This window comes from Cnephaeus nilssonii (assembly GCF_951640355.1).
Source record: "Cnephaeus nilssonii genome assembly, chromosome: 4".
Taxonomy (NCBI): Eukaryota; Metazoa; Chordata; class Mammalia; order Chiroptera; family Vespertilionidae; genus Cnephaeus; species Cnephaeus nilssonii.
In genome coordinates this window covers 86,473,408-86,491,263 of record NC_137075.1, presented here as the reverse complement: position 1 = coordinate 86,491,263, position 17,856 = coordinate 86,473,408, and the positions used below count along the sequence as shown (strand labels likewise).

Below are 17,856 nucleotides of genomic sequence, written 5' to 3'. Positions count from 1 at the left end.
TAATTCAACTGTGTTCTGTTGAAAAAAGGAGAAATATCTGGCTGTGTTGCAAGATAGTGTAATACTGTACTTTATGGATGATTTAAGGTATTCCCAATATAATTTTGAATTTATGTGATTTTTGCTTTTATTGCTATCTTTGGGACTTAACCCTGTGAGAAGTAGAATGTCCTGACTTAACCTTGGGAGAAGTAGAATGTCCTAACAAGCTTATCTAAGGAAATTTGTGAATTTAATTGTTTCCCCCCCAAATATTTTAAATGGTACTCATGATTTTATATTTTAGCCTCTATATTCTTATATTTGGAACCAACTAATACTGTCGTAAAAATTAGAGTAATTTTACCATTTTGGCTCACTCGTGTTTTTTTCTTATAGGGAAACAATCATCAGGGCCAAGTTTCCTGGGTGGGTCTTCTATATCTACTACTAGAGGCCCAGTGCACGAAATTCGTGCATTGGGGGTGGGAGGATGGTGTCCATCAGCCCGGCCTGCACCCTCTCACAGTCCAGGAGCCCTCAGGGGATACTGATGGCTTAGGCCTACTGGGAGTGGACCTAAGCCATCAGTCAGACATCCTTAGCGCTGCTACGGAGGCGGGAGAGGCTCCTGCCACCGCCACTGCATTTGCCAGCCGTGAGCCTGGCTCAGGGCTTCTGGCTGAGCAGCGCTCCCCCTGTGGGAGTGTACTGACCACCAGGGTGCAGCTCCTGTGTTGAGCATCTGCCCCCCTGCTGGTCAGTGCGTGTCATAGCGACTGGACGTTCTGCCATCCGATCGATTTGCATATTAGCTTTTTATTATATAGGATGTATATCAAGTATGTGCTGTAGTTCTTTTCCTTTTTCTGGAATTCTCATCCTACTTGCATGGCTCACTTTTTTACTTCCTTCAATTCTTTTGCTCAGATGTTACTTTAATTTAAAAATTTATCCCTGCCTCCAGCACTTCTAATCCCCCTCTTAACCCTGTTCATTTTTTTTGCATAACATTTACCATCTTCTAACATACCATATAGTTAGTGGTGTGCTGGTGTTTCACAACTAGTTCACTGAGTGTAGTTCCATCATGAATGATGGTTGATATTTTTGTTTGTATTAATGAGTAAGATGAAAGTGAAACAATGAAGATGTATGTCAGAATTTTACTCATTTCTCAATTACCTGAGAGACAGCTTAGCTGAATTGGATAATAGTTTTCAAATAATGGAAGAACATATCCTCACATTTTTTGTGCTATTCATAATGTAATGGTTATTGACAACACACACTTTTAAGTTTAATCTGCATTATTAAGATTTGCTGCATTAGTTTCTTAGAGCTAGACAATCACAAAACAATAAATCAAGCAATGATTGGTAGTTTTCCCAAATTCCGTAGAATAAATACTTTGACCATGGCCTATTTCAAGCCTCAACATGAAGTCACTGAACATGATTTTGTAAAAAGATGTACACTAGCCCAGCATTATGTAGTATTTGTACCATACAGATACAAAAATCATAAATAACCCCAGGAGCATAGTTAATCCTACCTAATAAAAGTGTAATATGCAAATTGACTGTCATTCCAACACACAAGATGACCGCGCCCATGTGGTCAAAGATGGCCACCACAAGATGGCCGGGGAGGGCAGTTGTGGGCAATCAGGCAAACAGGGGAGGGCAGTTGGGGGTGACCAGGCCTGCAGGGGAGGGCAGTTGGGGGAAACCAGGCCTGCAGGGGAGGGCAGTTGGGAAGGGACCAGGCCTGCAAGGGATGGCAGTTGGGGGGGACCAGGCCTGCAAGGGATGGCAGTTGGGGGGGGACCAGGCCTGCAAGGGAGGGCAGTTAGGGCAGACCAGGCCTGCAAGGGATGGCAGTTGGGGGGGACCAGGGCTGCAAGGGATGGCAGTTGGGGGGGACCAGGCCTGCAGGGGAGGGCAGTTGGGGGGGGGCCAGGCCTGCAGGGGAGGGCAGTTGGGGGAGGGGGGCAGGCCTGCAGGGGAGGGCAGTTGGGGGAGGGGCAGGCCTGCAGGGGAGGGCAGTTGGGAGTGACCTGGCCTGTAGGGGAGGGCAGTTGGGGGGGACTAGGCCACCTGGGGAAGGTAGTTGGGGGCGACCAGGCCGGCAGGGGACGGAAGTTAGGGATGACTGGGCTGGCAAGGGAGGGCAGTTGGAGTTACTGGGCTAGCAGGGGAGGGCAGTTAGGGGCAATAGGGCCGGCAGGGGAGCAATTAGGCATTGATCAGGCTGGCAGGGCAATGGTTAGGGGGTAATTAGGCTGGCAGGCAGAAGTGTTAGGGGCAATCAGGCAGGCGAGCGGTTGGGAGCCAGCAATCATGGATTGTGAGAGGGATGTCCCAGATTGGAGAGGGTGCAGGCTGGGCTGAGGGAAACTCCCACCCCCGTGCATGAATTTCGTGCACCGGGCCTCTAGTAGTAAAATAATTAGGAAGTGATAAAATTTTTAGTATTTATTACTTTTGTTTTAGAATAACTTGCAAGTTTATATAATTTAAGTTGTTTTTTTAAAATATATTTTTATTGATTTCAGAGAGGAAGGGAGGAGAGAGAGATAGAAACATCAGTGATGAGAGAGAATCATTGAATGGCTGCCTCCTGCACTCCCCCTACTGGGGATTGAGTCCGCAACCTGGGCATGTGACCTTGACCAGAATCGAACCCAGGTCCCTTCAGTCCACAGGCCGATGCTTTATCCACTGAGCCAAACGAGCTAAGGCTATATAATTTAAGTTTTAATAAAGACTGTGTTTAACATCCAGTTTGCAAACATGTTGAAAATTTAACAGTTGGATCTTATGACCCAGCACACCACTACTAGTATAAATAATTTGCCTACTTATTTTCTGTCTCCTTCATAGAGGCATGGGTTTTGTTTTGTATTATTTACTGCTGCAAAGCATCGTAGACAATCAATAAATACTTGTTGAAAAATTTTAATTAAAATATTTGCGATCTTTTATATGTAATTTAAAATAATTCATGTAAGCAAATGCCAATATTAGGTGCTAAGTAAAATATAAATCTTGCCTTCAAAGAGATGTAAACTTTTTTTTCTTCATTTTTAAATACGAAGTTTTGATTATAACAATAGTATAAAAATCTTATTTCTCTGAAGCATGCTGCTCTGAAAAGAATAGAAAGGCTTTCAAATTTGCCTAGCTGAGAGAAAGATATCATATGTTCCCTTTTTTTATAAAAAGGAAAAGATAAAGCATATGTGCATAGAAAAAGACAAACACACACACACACACAACTCTGAAAGTAAAATGAAGGCTATTTCTGTTTAGTGGGATTACAAGTTATTTGGACTTTTCTGTTTCTCCTGTTCTTTACAAATAACATCTGTTACTTCTGTGATAAAAATTACTTTAAAATCAGCTTCATTGTCATATCAAAATATGGTATCTTATATTGAAAGAGGAGGAAAGTGAACTATTACAAGTAGAAAATACACTGTAAAGAAAGAGAAGTGGAAAAGCCACAGCATATTTGAAAGGCCTGATTTTCACAGGATTATTTGGGAAGTATTGGTAGAGGAGGCTGGAAAAAGGTTCAAGTTATAGAAGCTCCCGAATGCCAGAATCACAAATTACACATTAGGATTGTCAACAGATTTGGAACACAATTGACGATGAATTTTAGGAATATTAATCTGGCATAACTATGTAGGAAGATTAGAGGAAAGAGGGCTTAGAGTCTAGGGTTGTTGCAGAAGATGGATGAATTGATTTTTCTACCAGGGCAATTAGGAACCGAAAGTGGTAGCTGAATGCCAGAGATATTGATACTCCCATCCAGTAGCACCAATTGTTGGACTGGGTATGGATGAATTATGGAAAAATGTCAGAGATGAACCTTTGAGTTTGCTTTTGTCATTTGAAAGTCTTGATGGATATAAAGGTGTTATGTAGAAATAGGAAAGTCTGGAAGAAGAGCTTGCTTAAAAGAAAAGATAAATTTGATTTGGAGATATGAGTTGGAATTGGAAGTACAGAACTAGAATTCATGAAAAAATCAAGGCTAAATATGAACTCTATAGGATATATATAGAGAGAAGGGGAGAATTTATGCTTATAATTAATTTAATCTTAACCTAATTTTTAAAATCTCAGTTTAGTGTGTGAAGTCAAAGAAGGAAAGACACAATTTACCATGAGTTGCAAACATAATATTGACAGCGATATTTTTAGTTTGCTAATACGGTGAATTACATTTATTTTTGAACGTTAATTAATTGCATTTCTTAGAAAAACTCCATGTGGTCATGATATATTATCCTTTTTATGTATTGTTTGGTTTGGTTTGATTTGCTGAAATTTTGTTTAGAATATTTGCATGTATGTTCATGAGAGATAATTGATCTGTAGCTTACTTTTTAAATAATGTCTTTGTTTCGTTTTGGTATCAGGGTCATGTTAGTTTGATAGAATGATCTGAGAAATATTCCTTCCTCTTCAGTTTTTTGGGAAGATTTTTGTAGAATTCGTATGATTTCTTCCTTAAATGTTTGGTAGAATTTACCACTGAATTTATTTAGCCTGGGAGTTGTCTCTGTAAAAAGATTTTAAACTATAAATTCAGTTTCATTAAGGACTATTCAGGTTATCTATTTCTTTTTTAAAATTGTATTTATTGTTGACAATAGTACAGAGGTCCCTCTTGCAAGGAATTTATCTATTTTTTCTGAGTTGTTGAATTTTAAACTTGTTTATAGTATTCCCTTATTCTTTCTAATATCTGTAGACTCTATAATAATGATGCTTCTCTCATTCTTGATATTTGGTCATTTATCTTTTTCTTACCTGATTAGTCTGGATACAGGTTTATCAGTTTTATTAATCTTCTCAAAGAACCAGCTTTTGATTTCCTTTTCTCTATGTTTCTATTTTCCTACTTTACACTTTGTGCTCTAATCTACTATTTCCTTTTTTCCTTCTTACTTGGCATTACTTTGTCCCTTTAGTTTCTATAGATGGAAGCTGAAGTCAGTGATTTAGGGAAGACCTTTTTTTCCCCTAGGCATTTAGTGAAGGGTTTCTTAGTGGCACTATTGACATTTTGAGCTGGAGAACTTTTTATTGTGAGGGGCTGTCCTATGTATTATAGGCTATTTAGTAGTATCCTTGACCGCTACCCACTAGATACCGATTGCATCCCTTTTAGTTACAACCAAGTTTGTTTCCAGATATTGTCAAAAGTCCCCTGATTGACACGATTGCCCCCAGCTGAGAACCACTGGTTTCGTGCTACAAATTTAGTGCTATAAATTTGTATCATTTCACAAATTTTGATATATTGTGTTTTCATTCAGTTCAAAATACCTTCTAAATTCCCTTTGTTTTCTATTTTCACCCATGAGCTATTTTGAAATGTATTATTTAGTTTCCACATATTTGTTGATTTAACTTCATTGTGGTTAGAGCTCAAACTTTGTATGACTTAAATCCTTTTGTTTTATTTATTATATATTTTTTAAATCCTTACCCTAGGATATTTTTTTCACTTATTTTTTTAGAGAGAGTAAAAGGGAGAGGGGGGAGAAATATCGACGTGAGAGAGACACATCGATTGTGTGCCTCCCACATGTGCCTTGACCACAGCCGGGGATTGAACCTGCAACCGAAGTATGTGCCCTTGACTGGGAATTGAACCCGCGACCCTCTGTCTGCCGTCCGACGTTCTGACCACTGAGAAAACTGGCCAGGGCTGAATCCTTCTAAATTTGAAACTTGTTTTATGGCCCAGAATATGGTATATTTTGGTAAAAGTTCCACATATACTTGAGAATAATGTGTATTCTGTTGTTATTGGGTAGAATGTTCTTTAAATGTCAGTCAAGTCGTGTTGGTTGATACTGTTTATATCCTTGCCGATTTTTTGCTTGCTTATTCTATTAATTATGGAGAGGGGGATGCATAGCCACTCCAGCTTTCTTTTGACTACTATATGGTATGTTTTTCCCCCATCCTTCTCCTTTTAACCTATTTGTGTCTTTGTGTTTAAAGTGGGTTTATTGTAGGAGGCATATGGTTGCATCTTGCTTTTTATCTAGTCTGATGAAGAGCTAGCTGGTCTGTTTGGGGAGCTAGTGTCATTGCTAACGGTTCTGTCTTTCCTAATAAATCTATTTGTGATCTCACTGGGGCAGTGGTCAGCAAACTCATTAGCCAACAGAGCCAAATATCGAAGTACAACGATTGAAATTCTTTTGAGAGCCAAATATTTTAAACTTAAACTTCTTTTAACGCCACTTCTTCAAAATAGACTTGCCCAGGCCGTGGTATTTTGTGGAAGAGCCACACTCAAGGGGCCAAAGAGCCGCATGTGGCTCGCGAGCCGCAATTTGCCGACCACGGCACTGGGGGAACATGTAGTGATGGGAGCTAACATTCAGGACCATAGTAGACAGGGTGGAGGACTGGTGAGTACTGTATGTCTCTCTTTGCCCACCTGGGACTAGGCCAGGGCACACGAAGGCCCTGGAGGGAGCCAACAACTGTGCCAAGAGAGATGGAACTTTTGGAATCTGACTTGCACTGTTACTGACCAATCAGAACATTCACTGGCCTCAGTACTCTGTTAAACCAGATATTAAACTACTAGTTGTTGGACTGTGAAAGGTCAGGGTGGATCCTAGGAGAAAGGCTCAGCACTGTGGCTGTTTACTGTCTAGAATGTAAACATTGCAAAAACTTAATCACTGGTATGGTTATATTAGTATAGCACATATTGGCCAATTATATGGTGTGTACCAGGTGTACCGATTCATAATGCGGATTTTGTAATCAAAGAAAACACGATAATTTCAAGAGAAACATCAAAAGTGCTTTATTAAAAAAAAAGTGCTTTATTCAAAGTAATGTCTATCGCTAGCTACACATTTCCCCCATCTTTCAAGTAATTTGTGGAAACTGTCTCAATAGAACTTTTCTTGTTTTGAGGCAAACCATTCAGAGACCCAATTTTCTACTTCTTCGTATGTTTTGAAGTGCTGCTCAGAAAGTGCATGTGCCATCAAACGGAACAAGTGGTCATCTGAAGGAGCAAGGTCTGGTGAATATGGCGGGTGGGCTAATACTTCCCAGGCAAGATCTTTTAACGTGTCTTTAACTGGTTTTGTTTTGTTTTCTTTTTCTTTTCTTTTTTTAATATATTTTATTGATTTTTTACGGAGAGGAAGGGAGAGGGATAGAGAGCTAGAAACATCAATGAGAGAGAAACATCGATCAGCTGCCTCCTGCACACCCCCCACTGGGGATGTGCCCGCAACCAAGGTACATGCCCTTGACCGGAATCTAACCCGGGACCTTTCAGTCCGCAGGCTGACGCTCTATCCACTGAGCCAAACCGGTTTTGGCTTTAACTGGTTTTGAAGTGTGTGATGGTGCGTCATCATGAAGCAAAATTACTTTGCCATGTCTTCTGGCCCATTCTGGTCGTTTTACGATCAAAGTGTGGTTCAAATTGATTATTTGTTGTCGATAGCGATCAATATTAACGGTTTCACCTGGTTTTAGAAGGTCATAATACCTCACACCTTCCTGATCCCAACAAACGCAGAGCATTGTCTTCTTTCTGAAGCAATTTGGCCTTGCAGTTGATGTTGATGGTTGACTTGGATCAACCCATGATTTTGTGCATTTGGGATTCTCAAAATAAATCCACTTTTCATCGCCAGTCACAATTCGATGCAAAAAAGACTTTCTTTCGTGCTGTTGAAGCAACATTTTACTGATAACTTTTCGGTTTTCCATTTGTCTTTCATTCAGTTGATGTGGCACCCATTTTCCTTCCTTTAAAATCTTTCCCATTGCTTATAAATGATCGGAAATTGTTTGCTGAGCAACGTTTAATCTTTCTGCAAGTTGTTTTTGAGTTTGACACGCATCTTCATCCAATAATGCTTGTAATTGTTGGTCTTCAAACTTTTTTGGTTGACCTGGACGTTCTTTGTCTTTCACATCGAAATCATCACTTTTAAAGCGTTTAAACCTGCGTTCACGAGTATCTTGAGATGGAGCATATTCACCATAAGCTTCCCGAAGTATACGATAACTTTTTCTTCAAAATAAAGTAATGAATTAAAACTTCCTGCAAATTCTTTTTTTGGCACGAAATTCAACATTTTTAAGCGTAAAAATACCTATGATGTTAACACCTTCAGCAAATTTGACATATGAAGTTTTGAAGTTTGTTGTCAATACAACAAAATAGCATACATATAAAATCGCATATAAATCTAAAATGTGTAACTCCATCTATTGAAAAAACCTGCATTATTAACCGGTACACCTGGCATACCTGTTTATTGATTTTTTTAATATTATTTTTTAAATCCTCACCCGAGTATATTTTTCCATTGATTTTTTTGGAGAGAGGGAAAGACAGAAACATTGATGTGAGAAAAACACATCTATTGGTTGCCTCCTGATGCGCTCGGACCGGGAAGGAGCCTGTAACCGAGGTACGTACTTTTGACCAGAATCGAACCAGGGACCCTCTGGTCCGCTGGCCGACGCTCTATCCACTGAGCTAAATCGGCTAGGGCTGCACCTGTTTATTTTTTAGTGTGTTTGGCTTAATTCTATTTACTGTGTCCTAACTCCTATTAAGAAAAAAGAGGAGAATAGTAGTAAGAGATCATCACAAGAAAGGTTTTACTTATAATGACTAACTATGGTGGCCCTGACCCTTTCTTGAACTTCAAGCTTACACCCCTCTCCACCTGGAAGTTCTGTTATTAAGCCCCTCAAATTCAGCAATTCAGTTTGCTGAACTTATCTATTCAGTTTGCTGGGGACTAAAACTAAAATTCATATTTGGATTTTGCCCTCTTCCTCACCTTTCATAATCAATCACCAATTCCTGCTACAGGCAGTCCTTGGGTTACATTGGAGTCAACGTATGTCGTTTCGTGGTTACATCGCCATCTCCCATTTATTTATAAAAAAAAAAAAGTTTCGCCATTTCGACGGATGTACATATGTGCTTTATGTTTTTTACTATTTACTGTATTTACCACAAGTAAAGGTCAGGAATTATCTTTCTTTTAATTTTTTTTTACTGTTTGACTTCATTACCGCTGTGTATGTGCTCCATGTGAGTGACTTAGGTGCTTATGTAGGTGGGTTCCGACTTTCGGCGAAAATCGCGTTACGTAGTGCCCATAGGAACGGATCTCTGACGTAACCCAAGGACCTACTGCATTGGCTTTTCCCACAAAGAATCCTGTTGGCCAAAGCAAAGCTCAATTTATTAAACTGACTGCAGCAAGGAAGAACACCACTTTGACAGTCTTGTAGGTACGAGAAGTTAGGAAAGGGTATTTCTAGGGTCTTTAAATATGGACTCACATGGTTTAAGGTAGGTCCTTCAAAGTGGAGAACTGGTTGGGATGGACATAGTATTTAGAATTAGTAGACACAACAAGGAAAGAGTCTTGAGGCAATCTGTTGACCTTCCAGAAGTGTTGTTTGCCCTGATGCATACATTGTTTGCCCAGATAAATTAGTTCACAAGAATTTCCCCAAGCAAACAGTGAAGCTGATTATTGGTTTACAGTCTTATCCTGGGATTTTACTCAATTCTCACTGCTACTCTTATTTTCTAAACTTTCCTAAAATCTCCGTTCTCCTACACCACCACTGCTGCCCTAGTTTATTCAGTCTGCCGTCATAACTTGCCCCGACTATTTTAAAAGTCTCCCAACTCATCATCTGCTGCCCTTTCCCCTTCGGATTTGTTTTCCACACTGACACCAGAGTAATCTAACTGTATTGCAACTCTGACCATGTCACTGGTGTGTTTTAAACCTTTTAGTGACTTCTGATTGTCATAGGATAAAAATCAAGACCTGATCCTTCAACCCCATTTCTGCGCTTCTCTTCTTGCATTGCTGCCTAGTGTTTGATTTCCTTCATCTGTGCTTTTGTTGATGCTGTTGCCTCTATCTGAATTATCTTTTCCTTCCCACTCCCCAATGTATGTGGCTAATTTTTGTTCTTCCTTTAAAACTTAGCTAAGTCAATATTCCCTAGAGCAAGCATGTCAAACTCGCCAGCAGCATGCATGCAGTCCACTGGCCGCAAGTTTGACATGCTTGCTGAGTAAATGTATCCTGAACCTAGACTGTGCTTCCAGAACATACTCCTTATAGTGCTATTATTATAGTCACTATACTATATTGTGCAGAAATCAACATTTTATGAGGGGACAGAGTCACCTAAAGGCAAGAAGGCAAGTTGTCTTATGGATTTCTCTTCCCACCAGCATTAACAGTAGGGCCCAGCACATAGCAAATTCTCCAACAATTTTTACTGACCCAAACAGGTTGGGTCAGAGGGAGAGGACTTAAGGGATGGGAGATAAGAGGTGATGATTTAACTTTAAATAAATGTATTTGAGGCAACATCAGTGTGCTCAAATATAGAAATTTAAGTAAGAGAGCAAGACTTAGAAGTATGATGGGAAAATGGAACTTCCATTTGACCCAGTAATTCCACGTCTAGGAATATATCCCAAGAAAACAGAAACACCAATCAGAAAGGATATATGCAACCCTATGTTCATAGCAGCACAATTTACAATAGCTAAGATTTGGAAACAGTCTAAGTGCCCTTCAACAGATGAGTGGATTAGAAAACTGTGGTACATCTACACAATGGAATATTATGCTGCTGTAAAAAAAAGAAGGAATTCTTACCATTTGCAACAGCATGGATGGAACTGGAGAGCATTATGCTAAGCGAAATAAGCCAGTCAGAGAAAGATAAATATCTCATGATCTCACTCATTTGTGGAATATAATGAACAACACAAACTGATGAACCAAAATAGATCCAGAGACAGAGAAGCATCAAACAGACAGTCCAACCTATGAGAGAAGGAGGCGGTTGAGGGGGTAAGAGATCAACCAAAGGACTTGTATGCATGCATATGAGCATAAGCAATGGATACAGACAGTAGCGGGGTGAGGGCATATGCTGGGGGTTAGGGGCGGCAGGGGAGAGGTCAGTGGGGGAAAAGGGAGACATAATACTTTAAACAATAAAGAATTTTTAAAAAAAGTATGATGGGAAATCATCATAACTGGGATATAGGTTAGATATTTTTCTTTAAGGGAAGTTGTCAAAGTGGTTTCTTTGTCAATGGGAGGTTGGCCTGCTATTCCATCTGCAGTGTCTTCCAACACTGATGATTCCCTGGTCTTCTATGTCTACATCTACCCTACTTAGTAAATACCATCTAATATGATGGGGGTCTATTTTTTCTTTTAGTTTCTTCAAATTTATAGTACAGAATGAGTGATCTACTTAAAGGCAGAGGATTGAACTACCTTTTGTCATATATATGACAGGCACTGTGTTAGGATGTAGGGGTACTATTTAAACAAAATATAGTCTGCTATTAAGGAAATAGAAAGTTGCTAAAAGTTTTGATGAATACAGTAATAGAAGTAAGCAGTAGGTGTTAATTGGAATCATATGAAATGGAAGGACTTAATGCAGGCCAGGTAGGGGCTTGTCAGAAAAAAATGCTAGCTTCCTTGAAGACTCCTGAACTGACTCTTTAAAAGATGATGAATAGACTTTAACCAGAGGCAAACAGGGGAAGGTCTTTCTAGGCACGGGGAGGAACATATACAGAAGTTCTGAAAGAGGGCCTGCCTTGTTTGGAGAATTGTAGTTTAGTATGGCTGGAGTTTAGCGTGTGAATGGGGACTGCTGAAAGGATTGGTGAGTGAAACCAAATGAAAAGGACTGTGTTTGCCCTGCTTAGGAATTTGGGCTTGAAAGTGAAGTGAAGCAATTGAAATTTTAAGCAGAGTAATTGCGTGGTCAGATTTGTGTTTTAGAAAGCACTCTTGGCAGTAGTCAGGAGAACAGAGTGGAATGGACTTATTTTGGAAGCGAAAAGACCATTAAGTGAAAGGCTTTTGAAATAATTTAAGCAAAAATGTCTAAGGCTAGTAGAACTCATGTGGTGGTGGTTGGGGGATGAATTAAAGATATACTGAGGAGAGCCCTAACAGGTTTGGCTCAGTGGATAGAGCATCAGGCTTCGGACTGAAGGGTCCCAGGTTCGATCCTGGTCAAGGTCATGTACCTTGGTTGCGGCCACATCCCCGGTGGGAGGTGTGCAGGAGGCAGCTGATTGATGTTTCTCTCTCATCGATGTTTCTAGCTCTCTATCCTTCTCCCTTCCTCTCTGTAAAAAATCAATAAAATATATATAAAATAAAAATAAAAAATAAATAAAGATATACTGAGGAGGTAAAATCAGTGGGGTCACTGGTCAGAGAAAGGGTGATTGCAGTGATGCCTCTTAGGTGTCTGGCCTGACTCGATAGGAGGTAGTCTGTTTTGTTAAGAGAAAAAAATTAAGAAGAAAGGACTCATGTAGTCACAAGATTCTTAGAGTGCCAATTTGAGCAAGTGTTTTTCATTTTCTTGTATTTTTGTATATTTTAAAAATGTGATATGAAAGAGTATAACAGGATGTATAATCAAGGAAGCTTATGTAATTCTTTTTGGAAGTCTGTTAAAGTAGACTCTCATTTAGCTTAGTTTAGGAATGAGTGATCTACATCAAGGCAGAGGATTAGACTACCTTTTGTCCAGCCCTTTGATTATTTAACATCTACCTCCTGTGCTCTGTAAATCAGTTTTGAATTGAGAAATAATAAATTTATTTTTTAAAAATCCAGAGATTTTTTTACATTGCCATTTGTCTGTCAGACTTTTTACCTTTTGAGAAGATATGTGGTAAGATTGACTTGTCTGTGTAAAATAGCTAATCTGATAATAGTTCTCCTGTGGCATTATGCATTTTAAAATACAAAATGACTTTCCACAGAATGCAAACTTTGATTTTCAAGTCTTTCAGTGGTGTCACGTGGGAATCAATGTTCAATCTCTTGCTGTTTAACACTTCTGACAAAGAGGATGTTTCCTTTATGTAGCTTTGTCACTCATTTTCTCAAGTTAAGATTTCTTTTAGGCTGTGAGGTGCTTAAAATAATGAGCAGTGCAACTTAAAAAGTTGGAGGCATTGATTTTATTTTATTTATTAAAAATATTTTTATTGATTTCAGAGAGGAAGGGAGAAGGAGAGAGAGATAGAAACATCAATGATGAGAGAGAATCATTGATTGGTTGTCTCCTGCACACCCCCACTGGGGATCGAGCCCGCAACCTGGGCATATGTCCTTGACCGAAATTGAACCCAGGACCCTTCAGTCTGCAGGCTGACACTCTATCCACTGAGCCAAACTGGCTAGGGCTGGAGGTATTGATTTTAGGTTTTGATTTGCTCTGTAAAGGGACACTTATTCATTATGTTTATTCATTGGTTCTTTTTTTCTTCTTTTTTAAAAAAGTATATTTTATTGATTTTTTACAGAGAGGAAGGGAGAGGGATAAAGAGTTAGAAACATCAATGAGAGATAAACATTAATCAGCTGCCTCCTGCACACCCCCCACTGAGGATGTGCCTGCAACCAAGGCATATGCCCTTGACCGGAATCGAACCCGGGACCCTTCAGTCCACAGGCCGACGCTCCATCCACTGAGCCAAACCGGTTAGGGCTATTCATTGGTTCTTGAATGTTCTGTTATTTCTTATCAGTTAGGTCTTCCTTCTCTGTAGTTTTGTGATTTCTGTTGCACCTATGAAAGCAGTTGAGAAGTACCTCTTTCAATAACAAAACAAAAAAAACTGACTATAGTTTAATACTTTTTAATTTACAGAGTTAATGATGAGACTTGGACTACTTCATTAACTCGTGCTCTATCCCCAGTAGGGGGCATGATAAGGCAGCTGATGAGTGATTCTCTTGGGCTACTTTCATATCTGTAATGATTATAGATATGAAAGTACATTCTGATAGCATATTGCTTGTAAGAAATTTCTTCTTTAGAATAATTTTATCCTAGTAGAACTTTTCCTTTAAACATGTTTAAAAGAAACTTTATTTTATTCCTTATTGTAAAACACCTTTTTATAAAACGGTGACTGTAATCCCTGCTTTGCTTAGTGTCTTCAATAGTAAGCCAAAAAAGTCCCCAAATTTCAATGTTTTAGACTGAATTTTTTTTTCCTAATAAGTATAGAAGTTTTCAGAAATTTTTAACAGTTTATAGTTTGGCCTACATGTACAAATTTTCATTTTTAGGAGTGAGAATGGATTTGAGAGGTAGATCAATATGGATATACTCATTGAATTATTATAATTAAAGTCTCAGAACAACATCTGTGCAAATCCTAAAAGGTTATTGTTGTTTTACAAGACTAGTATTCCAATTGTCTTCAAAATGTGAAATGATTTGTTTGAGCTTAGTATTAGAGGAAGTATAATAATTGCTCATTTCCCCCCAAACCAAAATCTTTACTTTGGTACATTTGTTTTTCATTAATATTGTAAACCAAAATTTAAATACATGAGAAAGTAATAATTACTTTTTCATATTTCTTTAACTCTGTCTGCAGGTTGTAAAAATTAAAATGAACAAACTACGGCAAAGTTTTAGGAGAAAGAAAGATGTTTATATTCCAGAGGCCAGTCGCCCACATCAGTGGCAAACAGATGAAGAAGGGGTTCGTACCGGAAAATGTAGCTTCCCAGTTAAGGTAAAAGATCACGTTTCTATAAATGTATGTGTAGAAAAGAATGGGCAGTTTATTATATGTGAAGTCCCTCACAAAACTAATATCTTCATATTCTGCTTCAGTGATAGATTTAATAAAACAGGTTAAAATTAGTGATTTTTCTCTTTATATTTAAACTAGAGGCCCTGGGGTGACTCGGCCTGGCCTGCGGGGATTAGGCCGAAACCAGCTCTCCAACATCCCCCGAGGGGTCCCAGATTGTGAGAGGGTGGTTCTCAGGTGATGCACCCTGGGATCGGGCTCCCTCCTCTCTGGTTCTGGGTGTGTCGCCCGAGAACTGCAGCTGCCAAGTCACCACAGCTCGGCAGCTCCTGCATTGAGCGTCTGCCCCCTGGTGGTCGGTGTGCATCATACCTACTGTTCAGTCGGTCAAACAGTTGGCCGGTTGTTTAGGCTTTTATATATATAGACTAGAAGCCCAGTGCATGAAATTCGTGCATGGGGGAAGGGTGTCCCTCAGCCTGGCCTGTGCCCTCTCGCATTTTGGGACCCCTCAGTAGGGTCCCTAGTCCTGGCCGGCGATCAGGGCCTATCGGGGCTTTCCTTCCCCCAGCTGCCAGCAGCTGGCCCTGCCCCTGCTGTTGCCACTGCTTGCCATCTGTGCAGCGTTGTCCCCCCCTCCCCTGCTACTGGTCGCCTCCCTCTGCGGGCGACAGGAGTGGGGTGTGATTGCTTGGCTGGCCTGGGCCTCTCTCTCAGGGCGATTGCTGACCGGCCCCGCACACCCAAAAAGCATCGCTGGCTGGTGGCCTGGGCCTCCCTCTGTGGGGCAATCAATCACAGGGCCCCAGATTGATCGCCCAGCAGAGGGAGGCCCCCTCCCCCGATTGCCCCGCCAGCCGGTGGCCTGGGCCTCCCTCTTTGGGGCAATCGATTGCGGAGCCCCCCCACCCCCAATCAATCGCCCTGCAGAGGGTGGCCTGGGCCTCCTTCTGCAGGGTGATCGTGGGGCGATGGCGGGGCTCCCTGACCAATTGAATCGTACCCGAATTGGCTGGCCTGGCAATTACTCTGCTTAAAATTCATGTCCTTTGACTCAGCAGATAGAGCATTGGCCTTCGGACCGAAGCTGGGTTTGATTCCAGTCAAGGGCACATACCTTGGTTGCAGGCTTCTCCCTGGCCTGGGCCCTGGTCGGGGCTCCTGTAGGAGGCAACCGATGGATGTGCTTCCCTCACATGAATAGTTCTCTCTCTCCCCCCCCCCCCCCCCCCCCACACACACACACACACTCTCTCTAAAAATCAATGGAAAAATATCCTTGGGTGAGGATTGAAAAAAAAAAAAGAACATTTACATTGTTGTGCAATCATCACTACCACCCATCTTCCAGAACCTTTTTATCTTCCCAATTTGCTGGGACTCTGTCTACAGTGTGGTTGAAAGTAGTCCAGAGTGGATGGAAGAGGTCTAGTGAAAGATTACAGTAATCTAGAGGAGAGATATAATGGTAGGTGGGACTAGAGTGGTGACTGTGGAAATGAAAAGAATTGAAGTTGAGAGATAATTAAGAGATAAAGGCAACCGGATTTGGATGGAGATGACTTTTTCAGGGAGTGAAAAAGGGTGGTATTAAGGATGACACCTAGTTTCTTGTCCCAGACTAATAGAGGTGATGATCATTGACACAGAAGACACTGAAAGAGTATTCTCTGCCTGTGCTTATACAGAAAGATGACTTTAGTGTATTTATTATTAAATAACAAAGGCAAGATAAAGAATAATGTACATGTATATAGTATGAGTATTTATAGTTAAAAAGAAAAATACATACACTTTTCTTTAATATATTTTTATTGATTTCAAATAGGAAGGGGGAGAGAGAAAGAGAGAGAGAAACATCAGTTAAAGAGAATAACTGATTGGCTGCCTCCTGCATGCCCCCTACTGGGGATCGAGCCTGCAACCCGGGCATGTACCCTGACTGGGAATCGAACTGTGACCTCCTGGTTCATAGTTCAAGGCTCAACCACTGAACCACACTGGTTGGGCCCTTTTTTTTAATGGAATCTTTTCAATGTATATCCTTTGGAACTAGTGACATTTCTTGTGAACATGTATCATCCTATATAATAAGAGAGGAATATGCTAATTATCCGTTACGCTGCGAGGCATAATGACCGACAGCGTGTAATGACCGGATCATGGATCTGCAGGAGGGTGGGACAGCGAACTACAAGTGGGCTGCGGAGAGGTACAGGAGGGGGAAGGGTGGCAAGCTATGAGGGGCGGGAAGGAGAGGGGGCGGGGGGACTACAGGAGGGTGGCTTCGAGATACTGGCTACAAGCGGGCAGCAGAGAGCTACAGGAGGGGGCAGGGCAGCAAGCAAGTGGAGTGGGGCCTGTGGCCTCTCCCCCCAGCCAGCACCGCCCCGGTCAGCCCCCGCACTCCAATCAGGGGCAGGGCCAGCTGGCCAACCACCCATGGCCCCTCCCCCAGGCTGCTGGCCCCCAATCGGCCCCGCCACCCCATTCGGGGGCAGGGCAGGGAACTGACTGCCCACAGCCCCTCCCCATGGCTGGCCCCCACCCCAATCAGCCCACGGCCCCTCCCCCTAGCCAGCTCCGCCCTCGATCGGCCCCCCCACACACACCAATCGGGGGCAGGGCTGGCCGGCCCACCACCCACAGCCCCTCCCCACAGCCAGCCCCGCCCTGATTGGGGCTGACCGGCCGGCCAACCTCCCTCCATCTCCTCCTCCTGACAGGCCTGACCCTGATCTACCTATTGGGGCCGGGCTTGCTGGACCCCAATTCGTGCACTGGGCCTCTAGTTTATAATAATAAAAGCATAATATGCTAATTAGACCAGATGACCTTCCAGACGAAGCTGGGGCTGCAAGGGAAGCCCGGATCCCAGGTGCCAGAGGGAAGCCGGTGTCAGCCGCCGGGGTAAGGAAGGCCTACTCTTGCACAAATTTCATGCATCGGGCCTCTAGTTTATAATAAATAATTAGTGTAGCCAGTCGAAGGAATGACTGTCATGTAGGCAACTAACAAAGTCAACCAGAGTCACTATATCTTAATCTAGTCTTCTTAAGTATATATCCTCTCTGTTTTGGTGTGTTTTTTTTAAATACTGCCACTGCTTTAATCAGTTCCTGATTCTTTTTTCTCTCTCAGAACATTACAAGAACTCTTGAATATTTCTCTTCTGATCTTGTTTCCATTCCAAACTATTAT

General features: G+C 41.4%; 1 protein-coding gene across 7 annotated transcripts in view; it reads left to right on the top strand.

Moving 5' to 3' along the window:
• NUMB (NUMB endocytic adaptor protein) overlaps window positions 1–17,856 on the top strand; it is a 145,993-nt gene that overhangs the window by 82,503 nt on the left and 45,634 nt on the right. For all 7 annotated transcript variants that reach the window (XM_079769162.1, XM_079769161.1, XM_079769163.1 and 4 more), the window contains one exon: window positions 14,494–14,634. In XM_079769162.1, coding sequence (XP_079625288.1) covers window positions 14,509–14,634 — 126 coding nt within the window. In that variant the 5' untranslated portion in view covers window positions 14,494–14,508. The remainder of the gene's footprint in view (window positions 1–14,493; window positions 14,635–17,856) is intronic.